Source organism: Amblyomma americanum, chromosome 3, assembly GCF_052857255.1.
Source record: "Amblyomma americanum isolate KBUSLIRL-KWMA chromosome 3, ASM5285725v1, whole genome shotgun sequence".
Taxonomy (NCBI): domain Eukaryota; kingdom Metazoa; phylum Arthropoda; class Arachnida; order Ixodida; family Ixodidae; genus Amblyomma; species Amblyomma americanum.
Window position 1 is genome coordinate 122005239 of NC_135499.1, and position 21965 is coordinate 122027203.

General features: G+C 45.9%; 1 protein-coding gene across 1 annotated transcript in view; it reads left to right on the forward strand.

The window, feature by feature from the left end:
• Positions 1-21965, forward strand: part of LOC144124076 (phospholipid-transporting ATPase ABCA3-like) — a 38466-nt gene that overhangs the window by 9887 nt on the left and 6614 nt on the right. The window contains exons 5-13 of the mRNA XM_077656742.1: positions 2220-2548; positions 4169-4299; positions 4751-4892; positions 5997-6339; positions 6716-6841; positions 9723-10001; positions 12609-12703; positions 13460-13714; positions 14253-14440. Coding sequence (XP_077512868.1) covers positions 2220-2548; positions 4169-4299; positions 4751-4892; positions 5997-6339; positions 6716-6841; positions 9723-10001; positions 12609-12703; positions 13460-13714; positions 14253-14440 — 1888 coding nt within the window. The remainder of the gene's footprint in view (positions 1-2219; positions 2549-4168; positions 4300-4750; positions 4893-5996; positions 6340-6715; positions 6842-9722; positions 10002-12608; positions 12704-13459; positions 13715-14252; positions 14441-21965) is intronic.

Consider the following 21965-nt stretch of genomic DNA (forward strand, 5'->3'; position numbering starts at 1 on the left):
GCGGTGTCGTGACCCTGTGCCGACATCACAACCTGCCCACCGAGTTCACAGCAACCTAGTTTCTGTGTTGATAAATCAGGAAAAAATGTAATATATCAATTTTCGGCACCGTCAGAGCATAGTAGATACCTGTTATTACACAGAGCACTCTGAATATGGCGGTTTATGGAACGGCAATTGCAAATAAACGGACGCAAACACACGCACAAAAGTTGCAGCAGAAGATACGACAAATGTGAAATCTAGTGATATTGCATTCCATTCTTAAAGGGGCTACGAAACACCGCTTGAACGGATGCTGGTTACACTACAGATGGATTCTTTATGTCACACACCTGCTGACTCAAAAAAATTACGAGGATCGATGCATAGGAACGGCAGTTATTCAATGAAGAAATTTCAAAGTAGAAGCAGACAAATGACTGCCCTCAACTCGATTTTCGCGCAGCTTCCCATTCCCATTTCACTCTCCCAATGACGACACTTAGTGCGACCAATCAAAACAGCCTATCTGAGTACATGGGAAAGTTCGCACTCCATGGTTGCCTGTTCTTTGTAGCTCGTTCATGCCAAGCCTGGCAACGCCGTTTGCATGGTTACAAAAACCATGTGAACGTCTTGAGAACACAGCGCTTGCAGACAAAGGACCAGAACAAGAAGGACACACACCTTCTTGTTCTGGTCCTTTGTCTGCAAGCGCTGTGTTCTCAAGATGTACCCCAACCAACCCGCCCAGCAACAAACCTTGCCCATGTGAACGCCCATCTCGTCCAGCTACGATGCTTCATCGTCACGTGCGCAGAAAGCAACACTGATCAGTGACGTTCCCTTACTTATGGACGCGAACTCGAGCGCGAGATACTGCGATGGTGTGACAGCCTGCGCAAGATATCAGACACATTTAGCATAGCGCGTACCGCTACTGCTCACCGCCTACCATTGCCCGTCGCTCCTAGCGCGCTGGTTGGTCACGGCGAGCAAGGAGCGCGAGCTGTTGACGGGAACGTGGCGCCATCTGGCGCCGCCGTCCGGTGATCTTTCACAAGCTGACGATGCGCTCCTTGCTAAATGTGAAACGAACGCATCCTTCCTTCGGACCGAAACGAATGCTTGTAGAGTTCAATGGCTCGATCGGATCGACTCCGCAAATGCACTCTCAGATACATAGAGAGTAGTCAAAAGTGTTGAGTGCTAGGTCGTGGGATGTTTACAGAGAGGCGAGAAGTCCTTCGATGAAAAAAGCAGCCATAGCCTCTGGTGGTGTATTTTTGTTTTACTTGTTTTACAGTGCTTTTATCTAGGGCAAACAAGTTGATTTTGTTAATGTAATATAAAACACAAAAACTTGACAAACGTATCTCTTGTTATTAACACAATTTGCAGTATATTTACTCTGTGCAATCATCAAGTTCCCACTAAGTGATGTCATAACCGCTGCTAAAAACCGCCACTGTACGGTGACACCGTCAGCGCCAACAATTTGTTTTTGCGAGCTAATTAAAATATTAAAAACCGCAGTATACGCGGTACGAGCGATGCTAATAGCATCACAATAAGGCATTCTATGCAACCAACAGGCAAGACTGCACTGAAAATGTGCTTCGGGGCCCCTTTAAGGCGACTTAAGGGTACCCATAGATCTTTAAAAGGACTTTTTCGACACTCACACGTACTGTTTGGAGCCTATTTGATTTACGACCTGCTTCTTATTAATAAGCAAAGCCCGCTGCTCCTAAATTAATGTTCTTGTTGCGTCGTGCTTCACTACAGCCTTGTGGTTGGCGAATCTTGTTCGAACGTTGCGTTGAACACACATACCCAAGTTTACCAGGTTTCCTGCAACGCCACAGCAGGGATGAATCAACTAATTTCAAAGCCGAATTAATGAAGAACACATTGGACGCCTTGTGCGACTCGTGCATGAACACCGAGGGCGTCACCTGTCACTTCAAATACAGCGACATTTGAGATGGCGCCCCCAACTGGCCTAGCTCCACCAGTGCAGAGAATCGGTATATCTTGCGCAGAAGAATGCTCCTCCCAGCCACGACCGAAAGAGGGCAGCTCAAACATAGGGCTGAGTTTATGTCCTCTTTGTGTGACTGCGTCTGGTGAACTGTTCTCTCTTCGCATCGCCTGACTCACCCGGTGTCCTACATGAACAGTTGAAGACCTTCTCAACCAAGTAGGCAGGACCGTCTGTCGCTCTCTCTCCGCAGCCAGCGACCTGGCGACAGTAGTGGCAGGTGCGGGAAAAGGACCGACGACCTGGGCCCAAGTCCAGGTGCTGTCCATGGAGCGCTTCCTGTTCGCGCGTAGCAAGGGTCTGCTCGTCGCGTTCGCCTTCATCGCACCCACGCTTATTGTCCTGGTCGCCCTGCGCTGGATGGCGAACGGCGCCGCCGAGCTGTCCGCTGACTTTTCGCACGATGCGAGAAGCGGCATCGTCGTACCGGTGTCCCTGAGCGCCCACTACCCGAGCGCCGTCACTTTCCTGGACGATGACGCCTCGTCTCGGCGCACGCTGACACCCTTCTATCAGACGCTGGTGCGGCTGAGGGCTAAATGGATAATGGCGTCCACTTAACGCGTGATTGCTCCTTTCGCGACTGACTACGACCTAATATCGAAAACTGCAGAAATGTCCTGAGGAGTACGTCGCTGGCACGGCCGAGTGTACTAAGCATTTTAATTTGAGAAGCGTTCAACACCTTTCGTTAATGACTTACCAGTTTCATCCTCAATTAAATAAGGTAACAAAATATGCTGGGGTGGAGAGGGGGGCGGGGTGCAAGAAGTGCTGTAATACAAGTCTAGCATCACTTGTGGCGCATAATAGTCTCTCATTCTAAAAAAACCGTCGGTCCTTAAAGCGTAAAATATGTTTCATTCACCTCACACTTGCGCACTGTGCAGTTTTCTCGAACCAAAATTAACGAAAAACAATGAATAAAACTAACTCTGGTAATACGAATTATAAGATCGGGTAAAATGTGTGAATATTTGGTTTGTTTCCCTCAGTATTCAGAGTGAAAAAAGTACGCCTGGAACGAACTGTTTCACGTGTCCTTAGGCTAAAGCGAACTTTTCCAGCGACCGCGAACTACGGCAGCCCGGTAAAACGGTACTCATGATGCATATGCGTACTGGCATTGTGCAGGAAAGAATAACAAAAATAAAACATGCCCAGGCTCGAAAGCTCCACCGCAGAGGACACCTTCCGCACACCTTGGCACCACAGTGCAAAAAAGCTATTTTGCGGTGACTTTGATCCTTGGGACGAAGCTATCTTGCTGGAGCGGTGGCTTAGTAAAAGGCGCGGATTTCAGCCACTGGTTGACAGTTGAGAGCAGAAATTTCACCTGAAGCAGTGTATACATCAAAACACTCTTTATCGCGGAGCAGAGGGGACCAGGCAACATCGCCGCGTGCACAGCGCCTGCGGCGGATGACGAAGTGTGTGGTGAAGATGCTCGGCACGTTTGTGACAGCAACGCTGCGGCTCTAGCGAGATAAGAGACCAATTGCAGCCCATTTCAGTGCTTGAAGCTAAAGAGAAAGGAAAATGAGAAAGAAAGGTAAATTTATATCGTTGTGGAGGAGAGATAAAGAGGCGATGAAAAAAAAGATAGTGCAATGTCTTTTTCAAGTGGGCTAGTGTGAGCTAGTTTCATGGCATCACTCTCACTCACTTAATGAATAGCGGAGTAGGTGTGAGATCAGCAATTATTCTCTCAGTGCAAGCCTATTTTATTCATTCATTTCATTTGGCTTATATCTGGACAAATCTAACACCTTCGAATGCGTTTCTAGGTGCACTTTTGTTAAGATGAACTAACAAGACGAACAAAGTTTCATGGTCCTCTAAAGTTCATCTTACAGAAAGTCTACTCGACTTCTAAGTCCAAACATGCAGCCAGCATTTGAAGAGCGTGCTCTGCATTCCTTTGCGTGACGTGTACAGTGCACCCCTTAATGGGCGATCGCCGCTCGAAGAATCGAAGGAATTCCACCTTTTTGTGCCTTCAATGTTCCGACAACGCTTTCCGGAGCTTGTCATTCTGCTGTTCGACGGCAAGCTGGTTGTGGTTGTGCCGTCTCTTGCATAGCACGCACGCTTTCCTGGCATTGTAACCAATGCCAAAAAGTTCTGAAAATCTTGTTTCAGATACAAGAAGAAGGGGCTGCTTTAGGGGTCTACAATGGCACAGCCCAGGCCGCACTTCTGGAGATAGCCGAAACGAACTACATCGCCTATACACAGTACTACGTTGTCGGCGCCATATTCAGGGAAGGCCAGTGAGTACTGAGCCCTGCAACATTTTATTTCTTTTTCAAAAATACAGAACGACACTGTATATTTTTACGCTATGTAAATTTCATCTCCAGTCATTGGTGTCATGCAACAGAAATAACTTCAGGAGTCTATTTCTCTCACTCCTGGTTCGAGACGGTGACAATGACGGGTTACTGTGAGTCTTACTAGTATGATATCGGCATGCCTATGCCTAACGATGTATGACTCAGTTGTAATAATTATCATTTTTAAAAATGGATTTTTGAGGGTGCCACAGAGCCACCAGTTACCAATATTTGCGGCTTAATATCGTCACCAGATAATTATTAACCGAGAAGACTGTTGTTAATAAATATTATTTGGCAAGATCTCTCCGTTTCAGTCTTCTTTGCTCCAGCAACTTCTGGTACATCCACAGCGCTCACTGACCCGCTCCCTTTCCTTACACCGCAGAGTGCAGGCATGGTTCAATCCTTACGCGATGCTGAGCAAGTCCATCGCATTTGACCTTGTGAGCAGTGCCCTCCTTCGCTTGCGCACGAGAGACGCCACGGCTCACTTCCACACGCTCCTGGTTATCCACATCATGCAGACCGTAAGGATGCAGTCATGGACTCCCTGGAAATCGCTTTGCTGGGTTCGAGGCAAAATACAATAGCAGTACATTAGAGGGGACAGTAAACGATCGATAATTTCTTTGTAATTCTCTAGCTCTTCACTACACAACCAGATATATGCAAAACCTATCATCCTATTTTGTTTTTCTGTATATGTGTATATTTTTGCGTTCCTTCTTAATAAAACTTAGTTGAGAGACAGCGCTTGTTTTGTCCCCTTTCTGTGTCCTTCGTCCGTTCGCGCTGAATTTTACCGCCAAAATGAACTACATCCAACTCGCCCAACTCCCCATTCTTCTATCCACAGTTGCCTTGGGGGTCTAGCTTGGACGTATTTAAAAGGGACAGAAAAAGCGGGAAGAAACACTTAACCTCCGTCTTAAGGGTACCACGCGATCGTGTTAGTGGATTAATGTTCATATATGCGGAATTGGTCATTCTCTACATTCATAGACCCTTGGGAATCCTTATACTCCTCCTGGAGCAGTGGCGCAGTGGTTAAGCGACGCGCCACTGCCCAGCAATGGCAGGTGCTCTACAGCTGTGGGGCTTACACGAACCAGGTTGCTCTTCCCGTGCGACCTTTAGCGACCAATCATTAATTTCACTGCCACCTGACAGGGTGGCCAGTATGCTCACAATCCGGCAGACAGGTTTTGACTACGCCACAAGGTCACGTGACCTATGTGGCCCACCTACGTTGCCAGATGTGAGGCTTGAAAGAGTCGCCGTCTCCGACCATTTTTTCCGATATGGGGGTACAAACGCTGCCGCGCTGAAGAAAACTTACAGGGAGACATAACAAGCCACTGATGTTTGGTCGTTCTGAACATTTCTGCTCTGCATTCGCTTACATAAATATTTTCAAGCTGGCTTCCTAAGGCGACGTCAAAAAAAAGGCCTATTCTCAAGCTAAATCTTGTCTATGGTCGCCTTCTATAGCCGGTATGCTTCAGACGAGCACCATGTGGGTTTGCTCCAAGTGTTACGATGGCTCCAATTTGCGGTGCATCTAGTTGTAGCTTATAGCTGTACGAAAGGTTTATAGGGCTGCCTTTTGTGCCGACCCCATGCGTCCACAGAGCGACGTGGACGCCAACAGCCATGAGGACGAAGGAGTCGTCGCCCGTCCAGCCTTATCGGTGTACATGCCCATGGAGAGTGTCCACGCACTTGTCGAGCATATGGTCAGCGTGTGGTCACTGCTCGCTCCAGTGGCGACCGGACTCTTCCTCGTCGTGTTCGTGGCCTACCCCAGCGCCGAGTCTGTGAGTCGCTTCATCATGCTGCAGCTCATGACGGGCATCCCCGGCTGGCTCCACTGCCTCGTGAGCTGGGCGGTCGACCTGCTGCTCTACTTCTGGACCACCGCTGCGGTCTCTGCTGTGTTCATATCCCACTGCTCTCTCAGCGCGATCTCTTACGGTAGGTTCACAGTTAACGTTTAACGCCTTCCTTGAATCGCACTATTGATATTTGCTATTCCTTTTAATGTGACTGCTCCATTGACGGGTGCATCGAAGATGTGCACTATTTCTTTGTTTCCCGAACAACTGATCGTCATCATCATCTGTCTTTCTACGCCCACTTCAGGGCAAGAGCCTCTGTCATATCTCTCAATTTAACCCTGTCCTGTGCCAGCTGCGGCTACCGTATCCCCGCAAACTTCTTAATCTCATTTGCCTACCTCACCTGCCGCGCCTTATCTTCCACACCCTGCTACGCTTGCCTTCTGGAGAACTCCAGAATCTGCACCCAAAAATTGCTTGAATCCGTGATTCCAACGTTAAATCTCATACAGATGCCTTGCTGGCCCTGGTCGCATCGTTCAGCGGAATCGGCATCCTTCTGCCTCACCTCTTCGCGTACTGTACGAGGAACTCCGGCAGGGCCTACGTCATACTGATCCTGTTCTTCATTGCTGGAGGTACGTCGAATCCGGGCGCGGTCCGCTGCTATTCAGCTGAGGGAGAAATAGCTTCATAGGAATAGCACCGCTTCACAGCGATATATAGCGGCATGTAGGAGTTCCTTCTTTGGAACCGACGTGGCCTTTCATACAGTTTAGCCTTGGCCCTAATTCCCTTAGCGAAAAGTAATACGTTTGGAATATCTGGCGGGATATTTATAATATATTTTAAACAAATTTTGTGTTCATAAATGCACTAAAAGTATGCAGGAGATACATCCCTGAAATTTTATGCTTTGTATTCAAAATATATTCATAAAATTTGCCAAGAATACGTCGCTTAAAGCACCTTTCAAGCACGATTCAAATACGTGAAAAAACATGAACGCGATTTTGGTACCTTGTCAGTTTATTAACAGTTTACTTCCTTAAATGTGAAATAAATGCCTCTGAAGTGTACTTAAATTTTTAAAAATGGGAAGGCCTGTTAAACATATTAGAAGCAGCCTTTTAGTTGCCCTAGAACAATCTAGGGCTAGAAATCGCGACAAGGGAAATGGCATTTGCATGTTGGCAATGTATTTAAAGTGTAGTTTTTACTAATCTGGCATTAATTCGTCCAAAGTATACTCCGATTCTAACGAATGAGCTGTCCGCGTAAACATACTTGCAGCACACTTCAAGCTGCCGTTGAATATTCTAGTGCTCGAAATTGCGTTTCGGGAAATCGTCTTTACATGTTGGCAATATATTTAAAGTGTACTTTCGTAAATACGAATTTAAGTTGTCCAAAGTATACTCCAGTTTTAATAAATGAGCACTTCGCGTAAGTATATTTGCAGCACTCTTCAAGCTTCCATAGATCAATCTAATGCTCTAAATCACGTTTCTGGAAATCGCATTTGCATGTAGGCAATGCATTTCAAGTGTGCTTTCATAAATACGAAATTAATTCGTCCTAAGGTTACTTCCATTCTAACAAATAGGCAGTCTGCGTAAACATATTTTCAGCGTACCAAGATATCGTGGAACAAACTAACGGACGAAATCAAGGAATTGCGAAAACTCCTCTTTTCTGTCGTCCTTCTATTTATGGTGACTGCTAGAATGAAGGCAATCACCACTTATTTAAGTTGCGTGTGGACAGCGTGATAGCATTATACCGGCAAGGGCGCCATGCGCGCCTCCGGGCTCGAACATGCCAGCGAAAAGAACCCCGTCTGGCAAAGCCGACGGGCTCCCATAGACATCCATGTATATGTTAGTTGACAGTTCGACTCCTGACCGATGCGTGACGCAAGTTACGACTAGCAGTTCGCTTCTAGACAGCATCCTGATTTGAACGCAACCACTCCGGCAATTGTGCGACAATTTGAGGGCCCACAGTCTTTGCACAAAAAAGAAAACGCATCACCGGTAAAAATAATGTGTTGACTCTACGGGGTATATATAAGGCAAGCCAAGTGTTACGGCTGTCGGAAGAGTTTCTGTCTGCATTTGCTGTGTGGCGACATATTCGCCGTCCCGTCACGTGACCTTGCACTATCTTAGACTTCATGATGCTTATAGCCGGTTCAGTCATTAATTCTGCTGTGGAGAACAATGATCACTGCCATCCGGTAAATCCGACTAGTTCACCATTTTTTAAGACCCAGCGAGTATATTTTAGTGTGTTAATAGTGTATTTTAGTGTATTTTAATGTAATGTATATAATGTATATTTCAGTATATTTTTAATGTATAAGTATACTAAGCGGACAGAAAATGTATTTTTGATGCATTCGTAAGAATGTTGAAAATATTGCTCCCAACGTACTTAGAATGCATTCGTATTGAAATTTAAGCATAGGGACCAAAATGCAAAATTAATATGAACTTAGTATAACGTGTTCGAAATGCATTTTCAAGCCCTCCCTTTTTTCGCTAAGGGTAAGCATGAATTAACGGCTCTGCTGACATCGGAAAACCTTCTGCCTCTTCGCAAACCTGCCTGCAAGTCATGTAAAGCCTCTGGACTCAGGTTAATGGATATCATAGATAAGCTTATTTCTACAGCGGCATCAAGTAACATCAGGGACCTACATAGTGTTCCAACGGAAACTGGGAATTGAGAAGGGAGGTGACTACTGGGTGGTGGTGTTAATATATTCATTGAGACCCAAGGAAGGGGTAGCGGGTAGTGATTGTTGTAGTCCTTCGTAAGTGGGGACCTCAGTTCAAGACCCTGTAACTAGAGGGATTCGAAGCGCCCGGTTGATCAGCCGTTGCTTTTAGCTCGAACCGCACAGAGCAGCCTCCCAGGAGTTGAAAGATGGATGTGACACGGCTACTTGGTGCTTACACGGCTCTTGGCCCTCCCAGGGGGTGGGATAAAGGCTGTGGTTTGAGTTTTCGCGTGCAAGATCTTGCGGATAGATCGATGGCAACGGGAGTACCGCAAATGCCGCAGGCTGAATTCATTCCTGCCTGTCATAGCTCCGTCGTGTGTAGTGCTTGTGAACGTGTTCTGATTTTTGCATTCAGTTTTTGAAACATGACAGTGCTGAGGCCGAGCTGGCGCCCGTATTGCCTTGGAAGACGAAAACCGAATGTCGTTAACAACATTCTCCTTTGCGCCTACTGCGGATATTTTTCTTCAGTTTCATTTTCAAAAACCAGATGACATGCGCTGCCATCGACTTTCAAGAGACTTGTTTCTACTGTCTTATCGTGCTTAGTATGTGTGTCAGTGACAGCTCTGTTCTGGTAAAAGCACCCACTTAGCTGTGATGCTGAACACTTCACTCTACTCAACTGTGGGCAAAGAAGATATCACGCGTGGCGGTTGGGCCGCATCCACCGCAACCGATGCTACCAGACCTACGCCGCCATGACAAGGAGGGCTCTGCTGCGCCCGCAGGATTGCTCTCGATGCAGGTGGCCCGGTTCTTGCAGATCTGCACCAGCGTGCTCGCCGGCTTCTGCCGGCTGCTGCCTCCCTGCTCGCTGCTCATGGGCGTCGTTAAGGCTGTGACGCTCGAGTGGGTGCACACCAGCTGCCAAAACCTGGCCGGCTGGCGCAGGGGCAACATAACCGCGCTGGTCGCCTTCTGCCGCGAGGTGTTCGACTACCGAAAGAGCTACGCGGCAGACAGGTTCACTGGCCTCGCCCAGGAACCCATAGACATGTGCTGCCTCAGTGAGTGCTTCGCGAGCAGTGTGCCTCTCACTTATACTCCGGCAATCCTTCCCTGGGAGTCAGCGGGAGTTTGGATTGTGCACTTTATATCGGCACTGCAGTCACATCTTGCATACTATTAAACGGTTATCAAAGCTGTGCCTCAGAACCTCCATGCCACCGCAGCAGTGCGGGATGGTGACAACCATTGTTTTGCAGGGAGGCACCATTTGCGATTCTTAAGTATTGCGTAGATTGCTCTTTGTTAAGAAGAAGCTCGTAACTTCTTTCTGAAATTACTTTTATGTTGGGCAGCTAAAGCTTTTTCTTCGTTGCTGCAGTGCTATTTGAAGCCAAAATTTAGATGGGCACTCAGACCTATAAGCTGGGAAACTGTGGGAGAGATAAACGTGAAAAATTATGGGGACGCTTAAGTCCACATAAAGGGGAAATGCGATAGTGGTGTGTTTTGGATCCACAGATGAAAGTGTATGGAGACGGCATCTAAAGCACAGCGCGAGAGACTGGCAGTTAACCACGTGGCATGTTCGGCGGCGGCTATAGCGGAGTGATCTAATGCAGTGTCCAGCGAAGCTGATCTGTTATCGCCGCTTGTGGGGGGTCCGAATCCTGCTCATGACAATAAAATGCTTTAATTCATTCATTAATCTGTCCATCTTGCACTTTGACGACTGCAGAGATATGTCTGCAGAGGGGCAGTGCACCTCCAGTCTCCAGCTATTTGCGTTATTATTCTAAACCATAGTGTAACTGAGCTTGTCGCCTTTACTTGATATAGTCAGTCTTAAAGGCTTTCATTTGAGTAACCTAAAATAATCTTGTCCCAATATAATTCATTCAATGGCTGACACCTATTCATGAACACGATTAGCAGAATGGAGACAGACTGTGCGCAGACCTTTTTAATGCTTTCAAACACTTCTCGTGTATGCATGTTTATAAAGCTGCCCATGTCATATAAGCTTCACATGCATTAAATAAATACTACTTAGAACAATACAGATAATAAAAATATAAAAAAAATCAATGAATATTCAAGTATATAAGATTGGATGAGGAAATTACTGACAGACTATTACTCTACTTGGTAATGCGAGATTTGAGCGCAGCTCTTCACACACCACCTGCCAAATAAAATGTACTAGTATGTACCTGTACATGTAACATGTACCTGTGGCATGTTACTCTGCCAGCCACCCTCTAGGGTCAACCCGTGGCAGCCAGCTTCCGGTTGTCCACCCCTCCACTTTCGCCTTGTCAGGTGCCGTTTCGCTCTATTACAACCTGCCAACACGCTACCTGTCGCACTCCTTCGCACGCCCCCTGACAGGTGACGTGTTACGCCGGCAACGCCTACTACCGTGCGGGCACCTACAGCAACGGGCGCCGAGGAGCTGCGATCTAAAATGAACAAGAAACTCGAAGTCTTGACACCCCCCCCCCCCCCCCCCCCACTAAAAAAAAAAGTTCCGAGGTCCCTAATGACGCTCCCTGCTACGCTTGCCCTCTCCATTAGCGACGGCGATGCAAGAGAGAGCATACCTATGATACCGGAGACGTACTGCCGTGAAAGTATACCGGTTTGCCGGACGCCTGTTCGACACTTGCAGTGGCGCCGCCTAGCCGAGACTCTACCCCTGAGTGTGCGCAGCCGGCGTCGTAAACCTGTATACGCCTACCTTAGTACTTCTCCGGTATGCTAAAGGCAACTGCTGTCGCTGCTTCCCAGCTGCTCCGGTGGCGATGGATTTTCGAGTCTGGCGGCGCATCCTTGATGGTCACACGAAACTTGTGCCGTCATCACAGTTTTGAGCAATCAGGGAAGTTCCATACATCCGGAGAAATAATTTTGGCTTAATGACAGCTCCACTGCTATCGCATTTAAACAGTTAACGTCCATATTGTCTTGAACTGGTTACACAGACGTCTCAATGGCCGCCTTGCTAACGATCACGAGTGCGGTAATCAGCTGGTATTTGAGCTGGTATACTGTTAAACCTAGCTATACTATGACACCGGTGCATGAATAGCTTCCAAAGTGTGCATCGAAGCAGATTACGATAAGCGGAATAAATAAGGCGCAACTTTTTACCCTGCTCCTGATCACCAACAAGCCGGCCCCTGTGACATGAGGGCAAGGTGTCAATAAATTTATTTCACTGTTAAATATCCTACCATCCCAAAGGCCCCTGTAATTACTCTTTACATTTCAGACAGCCGTTGACATTCAGAGACAAGCTATATTCACTGCTTTTCTTTATGTTTTCATTCTTGCGGTGAAGGAAAGCAGTGCTTGCCGGGGAGGCCATTGAACTTCTTTGATTGCGTCCACGAAAAACAATTACAAATGCAGACAAAATAGCAAGCTTGTCGAGAATGACGGGGATCGAGCACCATTATGGCTATTCCATAGTGGAGCAGAGATAGGATCTTTGGTGAAACTGTTCTTTATAACAGTGACGCTTTGGCGGCTGGTTCCCGTCGCCACGCAGCTCTCGACCCGTCCAGCGACGTGAACTGGAGCCCGTTCCAGATGTACCACGTCGGCGTCGGCCTCGAGCTGGCCTCGATGCTCGTGCAAGGGGCGCTTCTCTTTCTCTTCATCAGCTGGCGCCACTCGGGCCGCGCCGCTGTGCCGCGACTCCGTTGGGGAGCTGCCCGACCGAGAGAACCAGGATCCGGACGTGTACAGTGAGACGCAGGTAGGTGGGTGTGCCGCCAGTTATCTCGCAAAGCACCCACTTTCACACTTACGCACGCGCATGCTTACCATGATCACTCAAAATGGCCCCGCTGCGGTGGCTAGCCCAGCAACAAAGGCACTCTACGGGAGTTTACCGCGGTATACCATGTTCTAAAACATGACTTAAGAAAAAGAATAAACCAGCTCAGAGCCATGACTTGGGAGTAATTAACTTTCATGGGGGGAATGTACTCTGTAGCTATCGCTGTTCACTGGTCCGCCCTAACCAGTATGGAACAATGCTCCTTCCAAAAGAGCGAGAACTGGGTCTAGTAGGTTGTACATCTTACAAGGAACGCGCTATACACATTACTGGCGACTACGAAGCTTATGACACGACACACAAAGCTCGACCATGTGTCTTGTCAGTTGTTTCGTGGTCGTCAGTAAAGTGGATAGTGCATTGCTTGTATGAGTCTTCTCTCCTTTTCTGTTGATGCAGTTGGGAACACGCTCTTGATGTACTCAAGCGTAGGGGAGCCGGGCCGGCCGATGATTGCGTTTCGTTTTCGTGATGTTTAGACACCGCAATTCCATGAAAACGCCAGCTTGTCCACTCTGCACAAAGGATATCAGAAAGAGTAAGAACGAGAACCAACAAAACTGTCCTCGCAGTGTAGTAACGGGTCTGTCGAACTTGTCTACTAGCATTGAGCTTAACCCCGCTCTCCTCGGTTTCATCGCCGCCGCCTGCAACTTGGTGTCGTTTCCGCAGGCCGTGTACCTAGCGTGCCGCGACCGCTCGCTCTCGGGCTACACGCTGGTCGCCGAAGACCTGCAGAAGTGGTTCCGCGGAGACCACGCCGTGCGCGGCTTCAATGTGGCGCTGCGGCCGAGCGAGTGCTTCGGTCTGTTTGGCGTCAAGAACTGTGGCAAGAGCAGCACGGTTCACATGCTGGCCGGCCTCTCACTGCCGACGCTCGGGGAGTGCCACATGGCCGACGCCAAGCTGTCCTGGGGCGCCAGGGCCGTGAGTATACAAGTCTTGCGGATAAGCCGATGCACTGTTTACAGGGATAGCACTATTAAAAACTTCTCCGGGGCGACAGCATCACCATGTGTGCAGTAGTTGCAAACCAAAAAATTCAGCAATCTTGCTAGTGTCCATAGAGAATATTCATGTGAGCCGTTAAGTTTGGGAACCCAGGATTCTGTCCTCTGTATGTCATGAGATCCAGGCGGGTGTGGACTGTGAGCGTTGAAGAGCATGAGCCTTGGCAGCTTTGAGAACGAGTCCAATATTGCGACAGCGTCCGGCACAGTGCTCTGCTGAATGCTGCGACTTCTGGACGTGATACGCGCTGGTGTTAGAGACAAGACGTTTCCTTCTTGATTATGAAGTGGCTCTTAGCGACTAGATCTGTAGGGAGTATTTAGCTTTAGCGTAGTTAGTGTCGCAGCAGCATTAATCTAAACATTCTATTCCTTCAACCAGATTAGGAGGCTATTCTGTACTAAAATATTATTGTGCGAGAGTATCCATCTTCAAATAAATCGGCCACGCGCAGTGGCAGTCCCGCGTGGGCTTCTGTCACCAGGAGGACACGCTCATGGACGAATTCACGGCCGTCGAGACTCTGCAGTTCTTTGCCCGGCTGCGAGGCGTGCCTGGCGAGAAGATCGGCGAGCTGGTCAACAGCCTCGTCAGAGTCGTGGACCTCACGAACGTCGCCCATCGGAGATGCCGGGAGTACTCGTAAGTGGAACCTTCGGCAGTGCTTGTGGCGCATCTCTCAAGCAAGGATTTTGGAACAAAGGACACTTGCGAGAGAAAGCCGTGGACGGCGTGCGCATGCATGTTCGTTGTGCCTGCAGCAGTGCGCCCGACTGTTCTATCTTCTAAGGCGAAAGCCTGTAATGGCTCATGCTCGCGTCCGTCCATCCGTCCGTCCGTTACGCTCTTCGACTCGATAAGAAAAGAAATCTGTGCACGGTGTGATTCGAACCATCATCATACCGTTCCGCAGCCGAGCGTGCTAACGACTACGCTATTTCCTGCCAACGCGAATGTAGTTCTCTTTGTCGAGGACGCTGGAGAGGGTTTGCAGAAAGGCGTCGAATCAGACGGATGCCTCTCAAACGCCCTCCAGTGTCTCCAGCACTTAAGATTCACAAACAATGGTGTGCTTAATTAAAACCTTAACCGCACATCAGTGACACAAGCAGCAACACCGCGCTAAAGGCTTTCGCCTCACCGCACTTTAGGTCAACAAAGTGCCCCCCTGAATTTTTCTCATAATAGCCTGCAGATGAGTGGCTTACCGTAATATAAGCAGCCGACTCTACCTCAAACTTCGGAATTCCACTTCGCAAGTGCTGAATTATTTTTTTTTCTCCTGCTGCAACTTGCTCCAGAGGTTTCTATTGACATATACGTGTGGTACTTTTCTTGCTGTTCTTGCTGAAGGTAATGTGCGTAACCTTAACTACACCGCTACTTGCCGTCTTAACTTTTCTTTTAATATCAGAGCGCTTGAGTTTTCCTTTGAAACTCATGTCGATATGGCCTGTTGCTTTTTTACATTTCCCACTTCGGTCTCTTCGGTTCCCTGACGGTCAAGGTTGAGATGAACCTATGCGAATAAAATACTATTTAGACAATTCGTTACGCGGTAGTTTCGATAGAGTACTCTACTGGGTTTGTTAATCGCGTTGTGCAGTTCTTTACGGGAGCGGGCTGCAGTGCCAGTGGCGAAATTCGCTAAGCATCTTATGTTAGCGCCAACATACAACACTGATCAGCCCACACTTTGAAACTCTATGCACTCGCTGGTCACCTAATGACAATGAAATGAACTCTGTTCTTGAGATACCTTCAAAGCTTGCTGAACGCCGTTTAATATCAGTCTGACTACGCACAGAGCAGGAGAAACGCCTCTCCCCCATCTGTCCAATTAACCGGGTCCTGCGCCAACTGCGTCCACGGCATCCTGCAAACTTCTTACCCACATCCGCCAACCTAACCTTCTTCCGCCCCTGCTACGCTTGCCTTCTCTTGGATTCCACTCCGTCACCCTTAAGGACCAGAGGTTCTCTTCCCTTCACATTACTAGCACTGCCCAAGTCCATTTCTTCCTCTCGATTTCATTAAGATGTCAGTAACTCGCGTTTGTCCCCTTACCCACTCTACCCGCTTCCTGGCTCATAACGTTACATGTATCATTTTTCTTTCCATAGCTCGCTGGGCTGTGCTTAACTGAACCCTTTTCGTTAGCCTCCACGTTTCTTCGCCGTAGGTGACTACCGGTATGATACAGCTGTTGTATGCTTTTCATTTGAGGGATGTTGGTAAACTCCCATTCATGATCTGAGAGAGTCTGCCATATGCGCTCCACCCCATTCTTATCCTTCTAGTTATTTCCCTATTATGATCCAGATCAGCGGTCCCTACCCGACCTAAGTAGATGTATTCCCTTACCACTTCCAGCACCTCGCTACCAATTGTGAACTGCTGTTCCCTTGCGAGACTGTTGAATATTACTTTTGTTTTCTGCGTGTTAAATTTTAGACCCACCGTCTGCTCTGCCTATCTAACTCATTGATATGCTTTGTAGTTAATTTCCTGAGGTACTTAGCAAGGCAAAGTCATCAGCGAATCGCAAATTACTTACGTATTATTCCTTAACTCTTTTTCCTGAACTGTTCCCATTCCAGGCCTCGGCATACCTCATGTAAACAGGCGGTGAATGGCATTGTAGAATTGTAGCAATTCTACAATTTAAAATTTGCCGTAGTTAAGCCATTACATAAAAGTGGCTAATTAAACGCCATTGAAAATTACAGGCTTATTTCAATTCTACCTGCGATTGCGCAGATTCTTGAAAAGCACCTATTCCGAGTTATGTACAGTTTTGGTTTCCCGAATAATATCATATCGGAGGCACAGTTTGGTTTCATTGAAGGTAAAGGAACTGTTTTGATATCAGAAAGTTTTACTGATAATATTTACTCAAATGTTGACGATAACAAATTCGCATGTGGTCTGTTTTTGGACGCAAGCAAAGCTTTCGATTGTGTTCGGCATGACCTTCTGCTAGAGAAACTTGATGTCATAGGGTTTAGGGGTACGTTCTGTTAATGATTTGCTGAAAGGCTATTTTTCAAATCGGGTTCAAGTTGTTGAAATAAGCGGGCATTGAAGTTCCGAATCATTTTTGTCGGCAGGTGTTCCACAGGGCTCTGTTTTATCGCGTTTGCTTTTCAATTTATTTTTAAATAATTTATCAAGTGCTGTAGCAAAATGTTAAATTTTCAATACACCGATGACACGGTATTGTTGTCAACAAATGCTTCGCCGCTTCTGGCCATCTATGATCTTAGAACCGATGTGGCGCATGTTATGGATTGGTTCTTAAATCATCTTTTTCAATTAATCAACACAAAACTAAACTCATTTGTTTACATAATCCACATAAAAAGCTTTCCGTTGTTGAACCACTGTTTTTACATTATTCGCGTTGTTTAAGTGTTGTTGCATTCCTATTAATTTTTCAAATAATTTCAAGTACCTTGGTATACTTAATGACTGATATGTCTTGGAACAGTCATCTTACCGTAGTATGTAAAAAGCTTCGTTGTTTATCATGTGTACTATACAATGTTCGATATTTATTACCTTTTCAGACTCGCAAGCTTCATGACACATGCTCTTATTTATGGTGTCCTCAGATATGGAGTCACTGTGTATTATCACTGCTCAAAGACATGGCGAATGAAATTAAATGCTATACTAAGGAACATCATTCGTTCCGTGGAATACAAAACGGATGTTTCACCTGACTGCAATTTATTTTCGTTTTTACAGCTAACCCCGTTTGAAGCCTTCTTGAATCATATAGTCATTCGTGCTCACCTTTGGGAGAGTGAATTTTTGGTTCCTTTCATTCCTGTTCATCCTTTCCGACAGCACAGCCGTTTTACCGTACCTCGCTGCTACACTCATTATGGCCACTTCACTCGTATTAATTATATACCTAAAATTTTTGATTCTCGGCCTGATTCTATTTTTTTAGTTTCTTCGCTGTCACAATTAAAGCAGTTCTCAAAAACCCCTATGTCGGCAACTTAAACTGTTTGTTCTTGTTTTCTTTTGATATTAAGGCTTATCTTTGTTTGCTTGATTTGTCACACCTATTTTTCAATATATTTGTCACTCACCGACTGCCTGGTACTGTCCTACAAGACTTCATGGCTTGGGAAGACCTGTCTTAAAGATTGTGGTGGTGGTGGTAGTGGTTTTATTAAAAATAATAGTAAAAAGGAAGGAAAAGATTTTTGCTAGCCCCGGCATCTGCCATCGATACTGAAGCACCTGAGCTGGGGCACCGGAAATAAACGATAGCAGGCAGAATGGAGAAATGAAATGAAAGAGGTGAGGAAACAGGAAGAGAGGAAGGAAACAAGGGCTTCGGTCACCCTCCATGGATGACCTCCGTAAAGAGATAATCGTAATCACTTCAGGACGTAAGTACGGTGGCAAGAATAGTCCTATGCAGACAAATTAAAAAGTCACACGGGAATATTAACACACAAGAATATTTTCGGCTCTGAGCTTTCCATGCTAAAAAGGAAAATCTACGACAATTCAGCAAAACTCGATTTTATATTCGCGGCGAACTTTTAGCGTCAGACGAAGACTGCTTTTGAAGCTAAGGTTGGTCACATTGCATCGAATAAAGACAGCACAAACACGAGAACCCGACACACTGCACTGACTCAACTTTTCGATGGTCAGTGCTATGCTTCTTGTTCCTGTGTCATGCTTTTTTGTTCTGCGATCAACCTTAACTGAAATAAACGGCTTTCCCGAACCCTTGCATTTGAAGCATACTATGCACTAGCACGTAGTACAGTGCACAGACTGAGCCATGTGTGCTATTGTAGCAGCAGTAAACCACGAGCAAAAAATTAGTACACCTAATTGCGATAGTCGGTAATGCGAAATTTAAGTGCAGCTGTTAATGCAAAGCGCACTCAGGAAACGGACAAGGAAGACCAAACAACACAAGCGCTTTGCTGCCCTTCCTTGCAAGCAACCTGACCTGTGTCAAGTTTTTGAGCGAAGTCCACAAAGCCACACGACGCTGGCACATAGAGCTCACAGCAGGTTTGCAAACGCAAATGCTAGGCATTATATAACACTTTCGTCTAAAGCACGAAAATTCCCATAATTTCGCCCTCCTGCACTCGCTGCAATAGGCTCTTGAATTTGCATGCATGCCATGCAAAATCTCTTAACGAGTCCCATTGCCCAGCAAGTGGTTACGACATACCGCATCATCAGCAGCCTTCACATGCATTCGCACTTCACTGGCTTCCTTGAGAACTTCGCTCACAGCTATACCATCTGCAGACAAGTAGGGAGTTCTGAGCAAAGCTCAACGAACATCGCTAAAAATCACACAGCCTAAACTGTTAGAAGGCGGCTAGAAAAGACATGCTGTAACGTTCTCCAACCATTGCTCCATGCGATAGTCAAGGCATCGTGATGATTATTACAAAAGGTTTATGTACAGATCTTTTCCGCAATGAGCTTGAAACACCCAGATCTGGGACGCCAGTACTGGACGGCACGGTCTTGCATCCTGCTCACTCAACTTTAGGGGCGCATGGGAGGTAAACACGCATTCCACGGGCGGTCTACTTTGCGCTAACCTTTTATGCCTTTGACGACACCACTTGTTTAATTATTATTATTATTATTAATATTATTATTATTATTATTATTATTATTGTTATTATTATTATTATTATTAATATTATTATTATTATTATTATTATTATTATTATTATTATTATTATTATTATTATTATTATTATTATTATTATTATTATTATTATTATTATTATTATTATTATTATTATTATTATTATTATTGGAGAGGTTATGTCTCTCTGCCTGACACACTTCCTTATTGTAATTTGATTTCCGGCTTTATGGGGAACTCCGGTAGGTGTGCAGGCGTAACAGATGTCTTCCAGTATTTTCACATAAGACACCTCTACATCCTCATTCAGGAATGCCTGCCTTCTGTCGATAGCATTACACGCTTTCGTGCTTTGGCGTTTCTTAATAAGACCTTTCGTCTCCTGAGATAGCTTGCCGCTATCCTGTCCAACCATGCTACCGCCTACTTCTACTGCGCACTCCGTAAAAATAGCTGCGAGATTTTCGTTCATTGTTTAAAGATTAAGATCTGCTTCCTCGGTTGAAGCCGAATATCTGTTCTGCAGCGATATCCTTAGTTCCTCTACTTTTCTTCTTACTGCTAACTCGTGAATTGAATTCCTCTTCACTAGTTTCTTCCGTTCCCTCTCCAAGTGTAAGCTAATTCGAGACCTTACCATTCTGTGGTGGCTGCAACGTACCTTTCCGAGGACCTCCACATCCTGCATGATATCAGAATGAGCGCATAGAATGAGCGCATATCGAGACCAGAATGAGCGCATAGAGCGCATATTTCATTTTTAGTCTCACCATTGGGGCTCTTCATGTAAACAACGCAGTTTTGTTAGTCATAAAATTCAATATTTTTCGAGACAGTGATGATGTGACGTGGTCATTTGTCATGGCAGAGCGCTGTTTAGTCAACGGGGTGTGTCACATAATAAAACCAAGAAATAGGGCTGGGTTGGCAGGTGCACTGAGAGGTGACAGTTAAGTGACATGGCCGGGCGCTCGATGGTGGTCGGTGTGCGCCATGTCATGAGACCACGTGACATGGCTGAGCGTGGTGGCGGGCTAGGTGGCAGTTGAAGGTGCGCTTGGTTATGTACAGACGTCTAAAGATAGCTCCGCGCATCAGGTTGGGATGAAGCCAGAATGAACACCCCCTGTGTCTTCTGTACTGGGAAAACTCCCGAAGTGGAGAGGGCGACCACGGACGTACGCCGTTGAAGATAGAGTATCGGCGGCTGTACTGGTTCAGCACATGCGCCGAGCAGCAGTGACGGCTGAGGAGAAGCAGGCTGAGCGCGCTTCAGACTTTAATGATATCGCATTCTCAACCCGTTTTGTAATGAAGTGTTCTTCAATTTTTTTATTATTTTCGTTATGGAGGACACTGGTGGCTGTGCAGCCACTATAGATACGTTCTAGTATGTTTACATACGGCTCTTCTAAACCCTGATCCCGTCTTTTCTGCGTGACTGCTGAGGTTTGCACTGATTCAGATACTGTCTCGTAATTTATAATGGCTGTACATAAGGGTTGGTTATATTTTGCGCATTTCTGTACAACGTGAATAATGCTGTGCCTTTACGAAAGCCTGCCTGGCTCTTTGGTTGATCGATGTTTAAGGTTCTCCTGATTTTATTATTAATTACCTGAGTACGTACATTGCAGGCAGCATACAGTAAGCTGATCGCTTTTTTCAAGTCCATCACGTCTTATTATGGATTAAAACTATCCTTACCGCGTCCTCTTAGCATCGTTACCCTGCTAACGATTACTTCGTGCACCGATTTCGGAACGTTTCGCGTTGCTTACGGGCACGATGCGTCATCTGGTTTGTCATTAGACAAATAAAAATTGGGGAAGACACTTAAGTTCTGCCTTAGGGTATGACACGATAGAGTAGTGGGTTAGGCTTTCGATTCTGAGCAGTTTACACCTTTGAACCCATTTCATTTTTTAATTGTTTCAGTTATATAACTGATCAATTGCACACTCCAAATTTTCTTAATTAGCATCATTAACCATTGGCTTTTCATTCTGAGCATTTTAATACCTTTGAACCCCCTTTTCCCTAATTTTTCATTTCTTCAATTAATCAATTAATTGCAATTATTTCATTAACTCGTGCTCCTTAACTCGTGCCGCGCTTCAGTTGTTGCTTTACAGCAAGACTCCTATTCGATATAGCAGTTTGATTTTTTCAGAGATGCTGGCCAATATAATAAAAAATATTTCAGAAAATTTTAATTTTTTCCTTTTTTAGATATAAACGTATTTTTTCAAGTTTTATTCAATTCAGGCCTCAAATCTTGTTTCTGGCAAATAAAGTTTTTTATTGCAACGCGCAGTTCGCTATTTAATCTTATGTGCCTAAAAAGCACAATTATTAGCCTTGTTTTCGTGTTTTGCATTGCTTTTTAAATCCAATATTTTTTGCAGGAAAAAAAGTACTGAAACCTAAAAAAAAGGTCGTTATCCCAGTGGTAAGGAAAGAGTTAAGATAATGTTATTTTTTGAATATTTTGGTAAAGTCAAGGTCATGGTG